At 42.2% G+C, this 19,456-nt stretch overlaps 1 protein-coding gene across 1 annotated transcript in view; it reads right to left on the bottom strand.

The window, feature by feature from the left end:
* Positions 1-19,456, bottom strand: part of LOC145392733 (uncharacterized) — a 123,707-nt gene that overhangs the window by 69,989 nt on the left and 34,262 nt on the right. The window contains 4 exon segments of the mRNA XM_080267032.1: positions 443-842; positions 1,034-1,110; positions 3,764-3,901; positions 4,717-4,804. Coding sequence (XP_080123158.1) covers positions 443-842; positions 1,034-1,110; positions 3,764-3,901; positions 4,717-4,804 — 703 coding nt within the window.

Below are 19,456 nucleotides of genomic sequence, written 5' to 3'. Positions count from 1 at the left end.
CGTGACTACTATAGCAGGGGTTCCCAACGTCTTTTATCTCACTTGTACCACTTAATATCTTCTTAAGACGGCTGTGTATCAGTGCCCTAACGTTCACGTGACGAGGATGAACGAGTGACACCTATACTATACTCGTGAAATTGGTCAGGGAGACACAGTTCGAAGCAAATTACTGATCAGTTTTATATTCTCTCCTGTCGCTCAAGAAACAGATAACAGTTTCATTTTACCACGCAACATCAACAAATTTCAAATCTACCACTATAACCCGTTTATTATTATAAGGTGTAACTGGGCCACCCCCATAACTCATAAACTACTTCATGACTGGGTTCTGAGTATCCTTGGTTACTTGTTAAATCGACCAGTCAGTGTGACTACACTTGGCCATGAACTGAGCTGAAAAGGGGTTAGTTACATGGTCATAACAAACGCCCTGTACTGACCTGGCTCCTGTTTGATGTTGACCATGGAGGCGGGGCGGCCGGTCCCATCAGTCATCTTGCGTTTCTTTGCTGCTGCCAACCCCGAACCGCCCTCCCCCAGCCCCGCCCCGCCCCCTCCCACCCCCTGGCCCCCGTACACCCCACCCACCGCTCCACTACCGGACCCAGCTAGGGGTGACGTGCCTCCTAGCATGATGTTCTGTTGCTGTGGGGGGTGGGGCTGGTAGGTGAGGGCTTGGGTGGGGGCTGGTGGGGGCTGGAGGGCTGGGGCGGCAGGCTGGGGCGGCAAGGGCTGTGGCCCACCCAACACGGAGTAAGGGAAGGTCATGACGCCTCCACCACCACCGCCGCCAGGAGGACGAGTGTAGATGTCACCCAAACCACCCACCTTTTGCTCTGTTGGCCCATGGAATACCGGTATGCTAGATGCATATATACACACGAACTAAGCGCGCGCGCTCACACACACACACACACACACACACACACACACACACACACAACTATGATTTCAACAATGCCCCTCAAATACTGAATCAGTAATGTCTCAATGCAAGGGAGGTGAGTAAAGGTGGGTAAATACTCACGGGGAGAAAGACTGGGATGGTCTGGGGGTGAGAAAGGCTCTGATCCGGAATCTGGGGGACTGTCCGGCAGGTGATGTCTGGAGGGAGAGCGCAGGCGTTATATTAATCTTACAGCACTCATCTTACTCAGCACTCATCTAACGCATGTACTGTATTTACTTGCAACTTTAACTCATGTGCTCTAAATCAATCCGACTCATGCACTTACCTGCAACTCATTTTCTAACTGGCGACTCATCTCTTAACACGTATACTTACTTGTAACTCGTCTTATAACTAGTGACTCTTCTCCTAACTCATATCCTTTCCTTATATCTCCTCGTCTTAATTAATCATCCACCCAAAGATTCATCTCTTCATGCTTCTCCTTCCTTATAACTAATCTTCATTACAATTTAGGTCAAGATTAATTTTACTCACCGTTCATCTACTATAATTCAAGACTCCAAAATCATGTGCAACACTTACCCATAAATTAATGTCTGAACTCATGTCTCACTTTACTCATGGCGTCCTTCTTGATTCATGATTCACTTCCTAATTCACGTAATAACTTACCTGTTAACTCATGCACTTACTTGCGATTCGCTTCTTGATTCATATTTCACCTTACTAACTAACAATTCAGTTCATTTATAACATTTCCATACACACACCGGTTCCTCATCTCATCACTCAAAATTCATCTCCTCCCTGATGATTCCTCTCCATAATCTTCTGGTAGGAAGGAGGAACTAGGAAGCCTGTTTAAGGAGTACAGAGGAATACAAAGGAAGGCAAACAGCAACCGACCTGTTGGCCCTTTCACTGCTGTTCGGTATTGTAAAGGTTATAACTACAAAACTATTCTATCAGCTAAAGACAAAGACAGCTGGTGAGAATATGGGATCAAAAGTGACATAACAGTTCCTAAAGCACCCAACCACCACAAGCCAAAGTCGAGTTCAAAGCACCCAGCCAAGCACACAGTACCCTCCCATGCCAGTAAGCTAGAAGAAGGCATGCGACCCACCGATACCCCGCGTAGGCCGTGTGGTAGGAGGAGGCGTGGTAGGGATTGTGGTAGACGATGGGGAGAGACGCCCCCCCTCCCTCCGTCAGGTGTGAGTGGCCTCCTCCCTCCTCCGTCAAGTGAGCGTGGACCCCTCCCTCCAACAAGTGCATGCCGCCCCCTCCCCCTTCATCAGCCACCATTCCAAGCTCGTGAGGGGCAGGATGAGGTTGGGGGTAGTGGCTGTGGTGGGGGCTGGTTGGGTAGGGGAGGTGGTAGTCAGAGGTGAGGGAGGTTGGGACGCTAGGTAAGGGTGCCAGTGAAGGGTAAGGTAGTTAGGATGCCTGTGTGGGATAAGGGTGCCACAGAAAAGAAAGTGTGCCAATGTGAAGTAAAGGTGCCAGTGAAAAGGTGTCAACTAGAAGAATGCAAATGCGATAAACAGATGGGGCGATGGCCAACTCCGAGAAAGGTCAGAACGTTCTTACATTTAAAGTTTACTTAATGATGATCATACAGTACACATGTCTCTGCTTTCTGTTTTTCAGTTATTTATTCAAACATTTTAAAACTAAAAACGGAGAAAATATTCACACCAATAGTCACGTTTTTGACGTATGGTGATGGCAAACGATAAATTTAAAAACGATAAATTTTAAAAAAGTACCTCTCCAGTAAACAGATGACACAAATGAGGTGTCAAAAAGCTGTAGTTAGTATGTAAGAATGTACAAACTAATCCAAGGAGGTCGTCCATCAATGAATTAATAAACTAAATACCTTACACCATATCCCTTTAGCCCCTTCAGTCAAGAAGGCTTTTCTTTTCCTTTTATTTTATTTTTTTCCTAACGGCAGATGACTTAACTAGCATCAAAGTGGCCTTCAAATTGAAAGAAATAGCGTGTCGTTCATGCAAAAACTAATACATGCTTATGTAACTGCAAGTGTTCGTAAAGCGAAGTGAAAGTGATGGCTGTTATATTTCGTCCACCTTAACTTGGCGTAAATTTTGGCGTTTATAGAGCTTCCACTGTATTTCCTGTAGCTCAGTGATAGAATAAGAGAATACTATGTCTCTACAAGTTTCTTTTTTATAATACTTCTTTGTTATTAGTATCATTCCAGTGTATCAAGCTATGGTTCAAGTTTCTTTTTTATAATACTTCTTTGTTATTAGTATCATTCCAGTGTATCAAGCTATGGTTCATCATTCAAGATAGAGATTGAAATTTTTGGTCAAGTTAAAATGGACAAATGCAATAGAGAAGAACCTACTATAAATGCTTCCATGACACTAGGAGTGGCTGTGGGCGACTCAGTAGGGGTGGAGATTCGTGGAGGTAAAAAGGTTAAATGACTACAGATACTGGTGAAGTGAGATAAATTAATGGTAACTATAGTTCATTCACTTAAACTTGGCCCAGATTTTCGTCCTTTTGCGGCTTATTTCATGTAGGGAAAGACAATGTTACGACCCTATATCCCTTCCCTCGAATTTCTTCGTGGCTAGGAACATATTCTAGTGTTTATCGTTTGTTACGGCTTGACACTCAAGACGGAGATATGGCAATTTTCGGCCACGTTAAAGTGAACAGAGTATAGTATAGAAGAATTTTATAAATGCTTAGGCAACTACAAACATTGATGGAATGGTGATTTGGATGTTTACTAGTAACATGCAAAAAAAAAAAAAAAATGGTGGAAAAGTAAGGTGAAAGTGACTGTCAGCGACTTACTGGTGGTGGAGTGATGGGGGTTGGTGGTGGTGATGGTGGTGGTGGTGGTGGTGCAGGCGGGAGGGGGAGTCTCTGGGGGTGCTGTTGCCCAGACTCTTGAGGTCAGACACACCGCCACCCTGCAAGTCCCCAAAGTACCTGCAGAAGGACAAAAACACGACAGTCCGATTGCTTTCATCTGATGGGACTGGACCACTGCCACAACTTCAATACTTTTACCTTGTTTTTTTCTTCTTCACTTTATCATTATTATTATTATTATTGTTGTTGTTGTTGTTGTTGTTGTTGTTGGAGCTCGGCCTGTCCCACAACTTGAAAATTAAATTGTGGTTGCATGGAATTCGACAGAGCTTTGTTACGCGGCAGGCATGAGTCTCCTTGGTTACTAAAGTCGGTTTGTATTTCACCTGATGGAACTTGGCAACTCCCACATGAATATGAGGACGTGGTTGCATGAAATTCTCTGAGCTTCCGTTAGAGAGAGAGAGAGAGAGAGAGAGAGAGAGAGAGAATCATCGTACTGACACCAGTTCTTCAATCCCATGACGTTTTTTCATGGGTATATTCTTGCTGCTTCCAGACGATTTTATTATTAAACATGGGAAAGGTTTCTCTTCCTGCAAGGTTTAAGGAAGGCTAAAATTCTAATCCCACTACTTAGAATGGAGCATCTGAAATTCAGCAACATCGACAGGTGGTAATAATAATAATAATAATAACATTGTCACCATCGTAAGAGTGTTCACGTTTTCTTCATACCAACTCCAGACGATTTCACGTAAATTTAGAAAGAGAATTCGAGCTACAGATGTCAGTTAAATCCTTACTCATCCCTTCTAATTCCAGAGATTTTTCTAACGCTGCGTGAAATAATCTGTTCGCTAGCAAGAATAAAAAAAAAAAAGATAAATGAATTGAAAGTGTTAGTGATGCCGGGCGGAGGGGGTACTCACATAGTTTCATTGTTGTCGTCGTTGATGTAGCTTTCCAGTTGACTGATGTCCAAGCCGTCGTTGTCAATGCCGCCCTCCCAGTCCCGTTCTGAAACAATATATGTTCGTTAATAATAATAATACTAAGACGAAGAAGAAGAAATATAAACCAAGAAACTGCTGATGTGGAATAGATAATGCAGAGTAATAAATATACGTTCATTATGTTACTACACACACACACACACACACACACACACACACACACAAGGTTAAGTATGCTCTTTTTATCGCATCGAGTAGCCTAATCACTGTAGGTCTGAGTCAACAAGCCACCAAAACCCACAAAATATTGGTACTGCTTAATATTACACGTGTTCATCTTACTGTATACGTGCTTATCTCACTGCACATATCTCAGGGCGCGTCCACACGTGCACTCGAACATACTGTATGTTGGCAACACAGCTCGCAACATGTTCGGGAACATGTATGCAGCAGTATTTGGACAGATGTATGCAAACATGTTTCAGTGCAGCTTAGAACACTGGCAGCTGAGACTTCGTCATGATGTTGCCAACATGAGCTGGACGCTGCTGTTCCCAACATGTTTGCAGCGTGTTCGTTACTGTGTTGCTTACATGTTGCCAACGCTTGTCCTAGCACACGTGTGGACGCACTCTTAGTTTACACGTGTTCACCTCACAGTACACGTGTTTATCGCTGTACACGTGCTTATCTCACTCCACACGTTTGACTCATTGTACACATGTTTATCTCCTTGTACACGTACGGATAACTGTTCATGTGTTATCTCACTGTACACGCATGTTTCATTGTACACGTGTTTATCTCTGTACATGTGTTTATCTCATCGTACACGTGTTTGTCTAGCTGAACATGTATTTATCTAATTGTACAAGTGTTTATCGCACTGCATACACGCTTATCTTATCCTGAGTGTTTAACTGCACACGTATCTGCACACGTGTTTATCTCATTGTACACGTAGTTATACCACTTTACACGTGTTTATTGCATTTTACACGTGCTTCATCTGTTCACGTGTTGATCTAATGGTGCACGTGATGATCGCACTGAACACGTGTTTACCTCACTGTTTGGGTCTGTCTAATGATGAACGTGCTTATCTCATTGTACACGTGATTATCTAACTGCACACGTGTATATCTACTTCTATACACGTATTTATCTATTTTCACCCTTCTTCATCTAAATTTACACGTCCATACTTAACCGTGCACGTGTTTTATCTGTATTTATGAGTTCTTCACGTGTTTAACCGTACTTTTTAAAAATCTTACTACTACTACTACAACCACTACTATTACTGCTACTACTACCGGGTACTACTATTACTACTACTACTACTAATAATAATAATAATAATAATAATAAGAAGAAGAAGAAGAAGAAGAAATTAACAAGGATAATAATAAGCATAAGGTGTCCTTACTATAGAATGGATATTAATTCGTTAGAAAATGTACAGAGAAGAATGACTAAAATGATACATGACGTCCGGAACCTGTCATATGAAGACAGACTGAAAAGACTAAGTCTGCATTCGCTAGAGAGGCGTAGAGTAAGGGGAGACTTAATTGAGGTGTTTAAGTGGATGAATGGTATAAATAAGGGAGATATTAGCAAGGTACTTAAAGTGAGCATACAGGATAGAACTAGAAATAATGGTTTCAAACTAGAAAAATTCCGTTTCAGAAAGGAAATCGGTAGAAATTGGTTTGGTAATAGAGTAGTAGACGAATGGAATAAGCTACCTAGTAAAGTAGTTGCTGCCTCTTCCATTGAGAGTTTCAAGCATAGGCTAGATAAGCATATGACAAATAAGGGGTGGATATAGATTAAAGAAAATATTATAACCAATACTAATTCAAAAAAAATTCTCTTTTCAGGTTATACTATGATAGTCTCTATTCTCCTTTCACACTTTCCTGTAAAATGTCCACGCCAGTTTTTCTATACGGCGTGGTGTTCTTTCTGACTTTTTCCTGCCGGCTTCGGCTGGAGGGTTTGGAGGGCGGGGGAGAGCCTTCTTCTTTGCTATCCTCATCTCATTCTAGTAGTTCAGTTACTCTTCTAGGAGCTGCCTAGCATGGGCCAACCGGCCTACTGCAGTTATCCTCTCTTCTTATGTTCTTATGTTCTTATGTTCAATTACCAGGACCTCCTTCACTAAGAGATGTCTTGCTTAATGACCAAAAACAGTCTTGGTGGCAGCAAGAATAACACAGAAACGTCACTGTACTGGTAGCGAAAACTCATTAATTACGATTTTTTTTCTTATTTTATTCTTGCCATTGTTAAGAGAGTTTTAATCAGCTTTATTATTATTATTATTGGAGGTGTTACATACGGACTTCATTACTTCTTTGTTACTACTGTATTTCCTAACTGAAGAGAAACATATAATGGCAGTAGGAATAGAATACAGACGTCACTACAATCTAGGAACTACTGGTAATAAATAATGAAACTCTAACTGAGACTTCTTTCAGCCAAGGATATGGGGTTGCGTGTGTGAAGAAAGGCACAGGAGTATCCATAAATAAGGAAGGGAGGGAGAGTGAAAGGGAACAGCATTTAGCCTACGTGACATTTGGGCCAACCCTTGAGCACCACACTCTTATCTATGGGAATCCCGACATTATCACTATCCACCCACCTCCACTACACAAAGACCCCCCAAATCCCCCACTCAGACCCCTTCTGCCTCTCTCTGTAGTTAACCTCTTCGCTACCAGAGGTCTCTCCTAAACCATACAAAGTCGCACAATACATATGGCGGTGCCACGAGTATAATCAATATATACACCATCTTGTTCGAGGTGTTGTTAGAGACTGCATCGAGTAGAAAATGTTACTTCTAACCCTTTCATTACAAGAAGTCACTCCTTAATTAAATAAATAATAAAAGTGTAATTAGAACAATAATAAAGCACAAAATATATGTTGTCACTGCAGAGTTACGGGAGAATGTTTGTGGCTCCTTCATCACCCAATTTTTCTCCCACGATTTATAATTTGTCTGAGGGTAATGTTTTAGGTTTAGGTTAGTACAACTTTTAAATTAATGGTTACTTTGATTTCCAGTTTAATCTGCTTATCAATCACTCCTCCCTCACAAGGTCGAGTGTGCATGATAATGATAGGTGTATATTCATTTCGGCTACTGTTCTATCAATCGTTCATTTTCCCTTGGTATTTTTACCTGCGGCCTTGTCGGAGTAACGCTTTGCTACGCGCAAGTTCCGTCCTAAAAGGTGACTGGAGGTTGCAAAGCCCATGGGGAGTAGGTTAATCTTCTACCCATAATTGTACTGCATCGGTTTCCTAATCTTAACCATACCAGGTCATCCTAAGCTTAGTAAAATCTAGCGGTAACATGAATAAAATGCAAAATACGTCGTCCATGGACTTTTTGCTTGTGCCGCTAAACGCAAAGTTAAGGAAGTTGACTCCAGCGTATCCATTTCTTGTTGCTGTTGAACACAGAGTTAACACTCAAGCCATTACTCGTACTGCACTCATCTTAACAATCACAATGCTTTCACAGCCCCTCCTTACACTACAATTCCAGCTTATTCCATCCATTTAATTGTCCTCATCATAGAGGTATCCTACCTCTATGGTCCTCATCGTCCATTTCTTTACCCCCACCTCCTCCACACATACGCGCGCAGGTGCTGTCATTCTTGGACGATATTTTGAAATAAGCATCGCTGCACCTAAACCACCGATCCTGCAACACCATTTTTTCACGAGGTACACTTTCCTGTCCCAGCCCCACCGCCCACCAACATTCCAGCCCATTCTACCCATTCCTTTGCCCTGCACACTCATTTATTTACCACTCTATACCGGTTTCATGACACGACGCAGGTTATGCGGCCAACGACTACGCTTGTTAATTTCATTCTTGCTATCTCCAGACTTTTTGAATTAGATGGGTTAGACATGGCCTTATATAACCCCTTAACAATTAGAAATCCTTCCCTGAATTTAACAAAACCGTCTGCAGCCAAGAATAAACTGCAAAACACATAATTGCAGTGAAAGGGTTACAGTTAGGTGCAGGGAAGTCAGGCAGTTCGTCGCTGCCTCCTGGGGGAGGGGGGGGGGGAGTGAGGACCTGTTGACAGCTATCTCCCTTATCTGCGGTGGCGAGATAACCTTATCATATTGTTTACATGGCCGCAGCAGCATCACGGTGCCAATCCCATCTTGGCAATAAGATCGACAATCCCACTACCATTTGCGGTCCCATCGCCTCTAAGGACACAACGGACTGTTGCCAAGATCGCGCAGTTGGGATGTGCGCTTCGTTCACTGGCGGTCACGCAGGTAAGTACAGTCTGGAACAAAAATTCGTCTACTGTTCTACTGTGTCTGCTTCACATTTGCGACGTATCCATCTTTTTCCTCCCTGACGCATCATATCAAAGAGAATCTCCTTCCTGACGCATCATATCAAAGAGAATCTCCTTCCTGACGCATCATATCAAAGAGAATCTCCTTCCTGACGCATCATATCAAAGAGAATCTCCTTCCTGACGCATCATATCAAAGAGAATCTCCTTCCTGACGCATCATATCAAAGAGAATCTCCTTCCTGACGCATCATATCAAAGAGAATCTCCTTCCTGACGCATCATATCAAAGAGAATCTCCTTCCTGACGCATCATATCAAAGAGAATCTCCTTCCTGACGCATCATATCAAAGAGAATCTCCTTCCTGACGCATCATATCAAAGAGAATCTCCTTCCTGACGCATCATATCAAAGAGAATAATCTACAGACAAATAACGGTACCAAGTTTCTTTCAACATTAAAATTTAGCAGGGGAAAGTGGCAAGTTAGAGAGAGAGAGAGAGAGAGAGAGAGAGAAAGAGAGAGAGAGAGAGAGAGAGAGAGAGAGAGAGAGAATATTATGCAAACTTTTGTCCATGAATGTACAATTGTCGTCAATAGTTTTCCATCCACCCACCCACCCTAACCCCTTTCCACCCACCCTCCCACCCTACCGCTTTGCACCCACTCACCCCCCCAAACCCTCTCCACCCCCCCACCCACTCACTCCCCAACCCCTTTCCACCCACTCATCCCCCCCCCACCAACACACCCACAGCCCCACCCACCACCACTGTCTGTATATCTAAGGCAGTGAGACTTAAATTGGAGCACACCTTCAGATATGGAGCTGTAATTCACCGGGTCGGTCAGGATCACTTGATGGTCGTGATCGTCAGCTTTTTACCCTCCCGGAAGGGAGCTGAGAGCTCATATAGTCCGATCTAAGGGCAAGGCTGTGACCTTCACACACGCACACACCTGTCCCCTTGCTCAAGGGGGACAGTAACCACCCACTTCGTCAGTGAAACTTTTCGCAACCTGAGCGAGGCGCGAACTCCCGTCCACCAGTTGGCAAGCGAGAACGTTACCACTGCACCAGCGAGCTGGTGTGTGTGTGTGTGTGTGTGTGTGTGTGTGTGTGTGTGTGTGTGTGTGTGTGTGTGTGTGTGTGTGTGTGTGTGCTTTAATGATGCTCTCGCTATAATTTCATCGTTAGAAGGTACGCTTATGTGGTAAGCTGGCGCGTCAGTCCATCAAATAAATAGCACAATTATTCTCTCTCTCGGTCTCCCCCCCCCCTCTCTCTCTCTCATCCAGCATCTCCCAAGCATCAGAATACCCACAGGTCCTTCTTTCCACACAAATAAATACTTAGCGAGACAGTAATTTGGCACTTAACATTATCAGGCTGTTATGACTCTCTGATGGATAAAATCGTCTGGCGTGGGAAAATCTGAGTTGTCCTGTACGCTCTCCAGTTCCTATACGCACTCTTGGCTGAATAAAATCGTCTGGCGAAAAATGGAATAAGGTACTAGAATTGTCTGGATCCATAAGGTATTATTTTTTGCATTTTAACTTCACACCGCTACACTGATCCTCCGTCCTCCCTCCACCTCCACTTCCACACACACACACACACACACACACACACACACACACACACACACGAGTGTTTGAAATATGGAGAGGCAACAAAACACAGGAAGCGGTGGTCATAAAGAAGTAGGGGTGGTGGTGATACAAGAAATAGAAAACGAGACCCAGTATGACTGGGGAAGGAAAAACTACGATAATTACACGCTTTTCCCCTTATATTTCTCTCTGTGGTCGAGGAAGGTAAGAGAAAGAGACGATACAACACCTGAAACGGGGGTAATAAATACGAGGGTTTGCTGCTGATCCAGAAAAAAAGAAAAGAAAAGAAAGAAAATGAGACCCGTAAGACGTCACAACAGAAAACGGAGACGAACGACAACAGTGATATTTTCTGATACGTAGGTCCATTCTTTTAATTTACAGTGAAAATAAACGAATATAAGAAACAAAAGACATGAAACAGCAGCCACAAAGAAGGCGAGGGTTGGTGAGAATTCAGGAGGGAGGTAAAAGAAGGGCCATAGTTGAAGGTTGTCATTATTTTCCTTGTACGGCAGGATGAGGTGGACATAAGAGGTTGAGGGCTGGTTGGTGGCGATTCAGGAACCAGAGTACGAGAACTATACCAAGCGTCATAGCAGGAACAATGGTAAAAAGAAGAGAATAACGATGCGCTTTTCGTTATCTGTGATGGCGGAAAATTAAGAGTAAACACACACACACACACACACACACACACACACACACACACACACACACACACACACACACACAGATCGTAAGAGAAGCAGGACTCTTGACGAGGATTTAGGGAATGAAAGAAAGAACCATACGAAGGTGTCACTATTAAAAAAAAAAAAAAAAAAAAAAAGCAAAAAAGAAAGAAAAAAGAAAAGAAAAAAAATACTATGCTCTATCTCATTCCCTCTCCCCTCTGACGGTAGGAACTGACAGAGGAAACAGAGGCAGTAAAAATGTGGAGAGTTGGTTGACGATGAGAAATAACAAGAAATAATAAAGACACAAGAAGCTAAGGCGGTAAATAAAGAAAACAAGGGCTGACGATGATTCAGGAACGAGAAATAAGGAAAACCACTCGAGCGTCACAATAAAGGAAGTAAAAAACACAACAAGAACCACACATCCTTCTTTCTTTATTCTTTCTTTTTCCATGTGTGGCGGCAGGAAGGAAGTATGATGAAAAGGCACAAATGACCACAGGAAACGATAATCATAAAAGAAATCGAGAGAGTTGATGATGGAGGAAATAAAAAATGAGATCCATACGATGCGTCACAACAATAACGAAGGTAAAAAATACAATAATGCTTCGTTCTTCCTTCTCCTGCTTGGTGGAGGGAATTAAGATACACGAAAAACTAAGCACAGGAAATGGCGGCCATAGAGGAATCGAGTGTTGGCTGGTGATCTAGGAACGAGAGAGAACAATATAAATGCATCACAAGAACGCAGGTAAAAATAAGGCAAGAATAAACACACTCTCCCTTTACTTCAGATGTGTTGGAGGGAAGGTGTAAGGAAACGAAAAGACATAAAACGGAGGCAATAAATACAGAATTTGAGGACTGGCCATGAAACAGGAACGAGAGAAAACGGAAATGCTATGAAGGTGTCACAAAAAGAACGGGGGAAAAAGAAACCAATAATGATAGGTTCCTCTTTTTTTTTCCAGGTGGTCGTAGGAGGTAAGTGTGTCAGGTAGGGGGAGGAGGAGGAAGAAGAGCTGGTCAGAGGGCGGGAGAGAGAGAAGGGGGAGGAGGGGGAAGGAAGAAAAAGGGGGTGTGTAATGCGCCGGAGCCAGCTGGATGACGGAAGTACTTTGAGAGGGTGGGGTCGGGGTTTGGAGAATGGTAGCGTTACCTTATTTATTTTTTATTCGATTCTGGACATAAAATTGGAGGAGAGTTGATTTATTCATGTATTCTTTATTTACTTGTTTATTTACTTATACATTCCGTATTTGATTTAGGACATACAGGACGCCAGGGGAGGAGTATGTATATTATATGACCGCTTTGTATTTAAGCATTTTTTTTTTTTCAATGGACTCTGAGTGTAAACTTAAATTACTTAGGGTAACGCTGGATGAGGAGCAGTATTATAACATCTACTTATTAACACTCAGTCCCCCACACTCACTTTCAGCCCTGTAAAATCGTCTGGCATTAGCAGAAATAAATTACTAGAGTTGTCCTGACCTTGAATGGATTAACTTTTACACCCGTGTCTGGATATAAGCTAGAAGGCCCGTTCCCAAGGTCCAGTGGTCCACGAACACACAGCAGTAATCTCCCCACACAACGTCACTGAATATATCACCACTTGGGCACTAATACCGACCACCATCTGTGCTACGGCATGCCAAGGACGTCTCACTAACGACTGAATTAACCTCTTCAAGCAGAGCACGTTGTTTACATTTAAATTTTGTTGCTACCAGGCGATTTTATTCATTTCTGGAAAGCTTTCAATATGGAAAAGCTATAGACATAGCCTTAATTATCCACTTCACAATTAGAGGTCCTTCCTGCATTAAATAAAATCGTCTGACAGTAAACTGAGTCAAACGAAAAATACGTCATTGTAAGGAAGGAGTTATTGTTAGGTGAAGTTACGACAAGGTAGTGTTAAGCAAAAATAAATATACAACAACTGCTACTACTATTACTACTACTACTACTACTACTAATAATAATAATAATAATAATATGGGAAACTGGAATATCCTATTCCAGCTTACACCAGACGCTTTAATTCAACTGAATGTGAATCACACGAGCCTGACAGCGTTAACAAGAGTGGTCTTCAGAAAAGCAATGCGAAATTACAGGCTGATCACTTCCTGTTGTTTCGTTGAAATCCCAATAAGGGTGGCGAGACGGGGGAGGGGGGAGGTGAACAGAATGGTGCCACTACCGAAATGAGTGGGTGGGATGGGCTGGTATGGTGGTGGGTGATGAAGTAGGGCATGATGACTACACTCTGTGAATATTAACTTTGTAGTTTGGATGATCCTGGCTATATGAAGGTGTACTCTACCAGACATCAAAGTTATCTCCAAGCAGGACAATCAAGAAAACAACAACAACAATATCAGCAAGCACTGTCTGGTACGTACGTGAAGCAATCAGCAAGGACTGTGCGAATACATTTCCTTATCTTCACATAAACCAAAATTATATCCATTACGGCTATCACGGCCAATGTGGAGTCACTAAAAAAAAGATATCTGGAGTGTATTTCTTTACCATCTAAGGACCTGAATACAGTAGGTCAAAATTCAGAGTCCGAAAAATGCCTAACCCCGCACTGGCCCTGCAAAACAAAGAGTAACGGAAGGCGCACGTAACAAAAGAATCTACGCCCTTATTCACCTGCAACATAAGGGATAAAATGCACGTGAGAAAAATCGGGTCCCGAAAATAAGGAGGGAGACAGTGGGGTGGTAGGAGTATTAGAGGAGGAGGTCAGTGCAACAGAAGCGAGTAGAAAATAATAAGGGAAAGTTAAGAGTAGCAGAGGAGGTGATGGAGGTAGTAGAGGAAGACGTGGAAGTAGCAGAGGAGGTGGGGTAGGGGGGAAATAGGGGGTCCGCTGATGGGAAGGGGGGAGTGGCTGACCGGCAAGGCGTCACCCCAACACAACACAGGAAACGCTGACCCACACTGTCTTATACGCCATTTTTATATACGGTCATCTTTATACACTGCCTTCATACAGCCAGTGTTCATACATCCACACGCTTTATAGTCTTACACAGTCTTTATACATCTGCAGTTTATTTATACATTGTCTTTACACGTACACACTGTCTTTACATACTGTCTTCATAAACTGTTAATATACCGTCTGCAGATATACTGCCTTCAAACACCGTCTTCACTATTTCCAGTCTTCATATACCCACACTCATTATACAATATCTTCACACACCTACACAATATTCATAAACACTCCTCTGATAGGCTTCCAATAGGCAATCTCTCTCTCTCTCTCTCTCTCTCTCTCTCTCTCTCTCTCTCTCTCTCTCTCTCTCTTCCCGAATTATTCAGTGCACTCAGCATTCGCAATTACCTTCACCCCTACTTCTTCCACCTGCCTCTACTCTCTCTACATTATACTAAGCAGTTGTTCTTTGATAAGGAGAAAGAATTTGGCAAGGGAAGAAAACTGATAAAGGATGATTTTAACAATTATTATTATTATTATTATTACTACTACTACTACTACTACTACTGCTACTACTACTATTTCGAAAAGTCTCTCAAGCTAAAATCGTCTGGAATCAATAAGAATAATATCAACACTTCATCGAACTGAAGGGGTTAAATGTTTATGCAAAAATGACCTTGTTCGTCCGAGTGATTTGTTGGCTGGGAAATTAACTTGAAACACATTTAAGAAGCTCGCAAAACTGTGTATAATAATAATAATAATAATAATAATAATAATAATAATAATAATAATAAATAATAATGATAATAATAATAATAATCTGAATACTTAAAATCAGCAGGGAATATGTGAAAGGAAAGAAAAAAGTTTGAAAGAGGCTGGTCAAAGCTGCGTCACTGGGGTAGCTTATAGGACCTTCGAGTTTATTTGGGTGTTTTATACATTATCGTTATTAAACAACAAAGTTACATGATTCACCTCATGAGAATTACCTCCCAAACACTCTCATGGTTGCTTTCTTCTTCTTCCTCTTTAAGAACAGCTAATGTTATTGTTCAGCTAAGTGCGAGTCATAGCATCCTGAGTGTTAATGTCCTCTATAACTAATCCTTTTTATGATCATGTAACGTCTTGGTAATTCTCCATGACGCCAGACGATGTTACTGGGCTGAGTGTGAGTTATGGGAGCCTAAGTGTCATGTGCTTGTTTAAGAGTTGACAGTTAAGTAATGATGAAAAATGTACTTCTTGTTCTCAACTTTATTCGGGTGTGATTTGTACTTACGTTTAATAATTCAATATTTAAATTAACACTGCGTAGGAAGTGTGACTGATGATTTACGGACATGACCATCATTACGTCAACATATGTTTGCTGCAATATTCCACTCTGCATTTTCCAACTCAGAAAATAATTGTCATCTCACCGTCCTGAATGCTGAGCTACAACATGGGAATAAAATAACAATATGCTGCTAGTCACGAAAAAGTGCTGGGGAAAGGATATACAACCGCAGTATTACATGTAACTTATTTTTAGCACTGAGCTACTAAAAATGAACCACAAAATAACGAAAATGTCTACAAAGTTACGGTGGACGAAATGTGGTCCTACTGAAAGCATTATAATCACTGGCAACGGCCGTATTCTTGTTGGTAAGCTATATAAAATTCCCCTTGGTTACGTCGTCTCCAGCGCTTTCTTCCAGCTAGCCACAGATTATTTTATTCAGCTGATAGCGAGGTAATTTAACCTGAGTGCTAAATTGTCCGCATTAACGCTAGCATGGCCGATACAACACTAGCATTGTCTTCCAGCTAACGCCAGACGATTTTACTCGGCGGAGAGCGAGTCACGTGAGCCTGAGGGTGCTACACTGATAACTCTCAATGCTAAAGCTATTATATAATACAACATAATTACTTTACTAGGACTAGTAAGCCAGTAGGAATGCTTCCCACGAGAAGTAACGAACACTGTCAATTAACAAGCTAAGTTATTACGAACAGTTTGAATGAGAAAACATGAGTTGTGGGAATGTCAATCAGATGTTGTTCAAAGTGTTAATATAAATAAGTAAATAAATAAATATATACACGAACTATATATTACAAATCACACTGTAAATACATTTCCAGTATGATACTGCGTCAGCTTTACTGTTCCAGTATGTAGTCAGATACGTATGGCGTCTGATAACGCATCTGGTACCTCGGAGGAATTCTGAAACTGACGTCCAACTTAATAGGCCACTTTCGCTCTAAAAATGGAAGGAACGTGAAATCGCATCCTAGAGTGAGGCCGCAGATGCATGAATGTGACCAGATGCAGGATTCTACGCGAGGGATGAGAAAAAGAAAAGAAAGAAAAGAAAAGATGATGGATGCAATTTTAGACAATACACGTGCAAGCGTCTGGAAACAGCAAGATGAACCGAACATAACTTGCCACCAAATTTTTAGGCCCGTATTCCGGTTGGTTAAGGAAACTCCCTAACACCTCTTACTAAGCGACTTGTTTTGCTAATTAATGTTTACTATCCTCTTGTGTGTCGTTTACATCATTTCAATACCACAACACTCAGTATAAATAACGTACAATTTTTATTAACCATCCGTATCCAGAAATAAATCGCCAAGGAAGAGGTGCCAGGGAGCTTCCTTAACTGGCGAGAACAGTGACCTAAGAGCTCCTCCAGTTTCCCCGGATAGTATAATCGTTGGTCACTTCTGGAGGGGGAAACAACACAGACACTTGTACTCATGGCGATCTCATCATGAATCCTACAAACTTTATGTTATAAGGGTAACTATAGTTCTTTCACCTTAACTTGGCCCACATTTTCGTTCTTCGGCAGCTTATTTCATGTAGCTCAGTGGCAGAAAAAAGGAAAATGCTACAGCTATACATCCTTTCCACAACATTTCTTCGTGACTATCATCATAATCTGGCCTTATAAATTGTTATAACGCAGCTCTCACGATGACAAGAAGGTGATTTTAGGCCAAGTTAGTGTAAACAGAGCATATAGGTAACTCTTTCCACTAAGAACAAGGGATGTGTCAAATTTTTGCACTATTCTTTCTTTTTCCTTCCTACAGAAACAAATATTACTTATGACCAGTCCCCTCTCAAACCAAAGACTTGTTATTTATTTATTTATTTATTTATTGCAGGAAGAATAAGGGACACGTGAAGTTCCAGCACCCTCCATTCCTCTTCCTTCCGACAAAAAAAAAAATAAAATAATAATAATAATAATGAAGCTTACGACTGTGAATTCATCGTATGTTTGTATCAGCCTCAAAGGGGACATTAAACCCTTCAAGACGAGGACATTATTTTCATTATATTATTGCTGCTACCAGACAAGTTTATTCAGCTTAGGAGAGCCTCTTAGCGGTGACGTAAGTGAAGGCTGCATCTAACCCCTCCAGTTCCAAGAGCCTGTCCTTCACTGAATAAAATCGTCTGGAGTCAGGGGGGATAAATTATATATGTCATCAGAGTGAAGGCGTTAAGGTGCTATCAGAGTGTTTTTTATTTCACACTGCCACAAAAAATACACCTTTATACTACACCTCTGCCAGCATAATCAAACAAGCTTCTGATAACGCAAAAATAACAAAAAAAAAAAAAAGCGATTATCACACCAGGGTATCAAGTGCATAATAGGTCTTAAACATCGTCATCGTCGTCATAACTATTCCCCCCATGCAAGAGTAATATGTACATCATCATCATCATCATCATCATCATCATCATCACCATCATCATTATCACTACCATTACCACCACCACTGCCATCACAATCATCATCATCACCATCATCACAATCATCATCAGGACCTTTTACCGACGAGAATAGCGCTGTGACCTTAAAATGTGTTACAAATATCACTGTTTTGGCGTAGTAAGTCTGGTCCACATGTGTGTGTCTATATTTAAGTGTGTGTGTGTGTGTGTGTGTGTGTTGTGTGTGTGTGTGTGTGTGTGTGTGTGTGTGTGTGTGTGTGTGTGTGTGTGTGTGTGTGTGTGTGTGTGTGTGTGTGTGTGTGTGTGTGTGTGTGTGTGTGTGTGTGTGTGTGTGTGTGTGTGTGTGTGTGTTGTTCCCATTGGCCTAGATACGCGGCAGTTAGGCACGGTAGCAGCTTTAGTGTTGACCGCTGACCAAACCACCACCACACACAGCCTTCCGCCAACTTCACCACCTCCCTCTCTTTCTCTTTCTTTCTCTCTCTCTCTCTCTCTCTCTCTCTCTCTCACACACACACACACACACACACACACACACACACACACACAAGCATATCTAAGGGTAAACATGAACACACACACACACACACACACACACACACACACACACACACACACACACACACACGCACGCACGCACGCACGCAAGCGCGCTTCCGCCTCCCCGCTCAACACCCCTAACTCATGGCACTTCGTTACACCTCCCCCCCTCACATCGCCATGCAACTTTCTCCCCCGGCCCCTCCCCCACAACCCGTACTTCACCACTTTAGCCCTGTCACGATCGGGACAACTCTAGTGTCCTATTCAGTCTGCCATATGAGGCCCGCATTCTGTAATACCTCTTCCTTAGCGATGTATTTTACTTATTGCTAATACCACCGCACTCAGCATAAACAATATACACCTGTACAAAATAACACTGACCAGCCGTATCCAAAAATGAATCGCTAAGGAAGAGGTGCTTGGGAGCCTCCTTAACCGATGAGAACAAGGGCCTGCGTCACCATTAACCCTCCCATGACCAGGATAACTCTAGTACTGCCTTCAGCTGACTCCAGAAGACTTCACTCAGCACAGAGTGAGTAACAGGAGCCTGAAAGTAAGCCGTTTCCTTGTTTACTGGCAGATTTCTCTCTCTCTCTCTCTCTCTCTCTCTCTCTCTTTTATGCGAGGGAGAAGGAACCAAAGGCCACGAGCCAGCAATTATCATTCCTTCCAAGAGAAAAACAAAATACAAGAGAGAGCCAAATTCAAGATCCGATCATTTTGAGATGCCTGGACACACTGCGTTTGAAAGACTGGAGATCATAGG

Source organism: Coenobita brevimanus, chromosome 23 (genome assembly GCF_032717465.1).
Source record: "Coenobita brevimanus isolate Jiangsu-jjx chromosome 23, ASM3271746v2, whole genome shotgun sequence".
In the NCBI taxonomy this organism is placed as follows: domain Eukaryota; kingdom Metazoa; phylum Arthropoda; class Malacostraca; order Decapoda; family Coenobitidae; genus Coenobita; species Coenobita brevimanus.
Note: the sequence above shows the minus strand (reverse complement) of the source record. Positions and strands in the feature narration are given on the sequence as shown.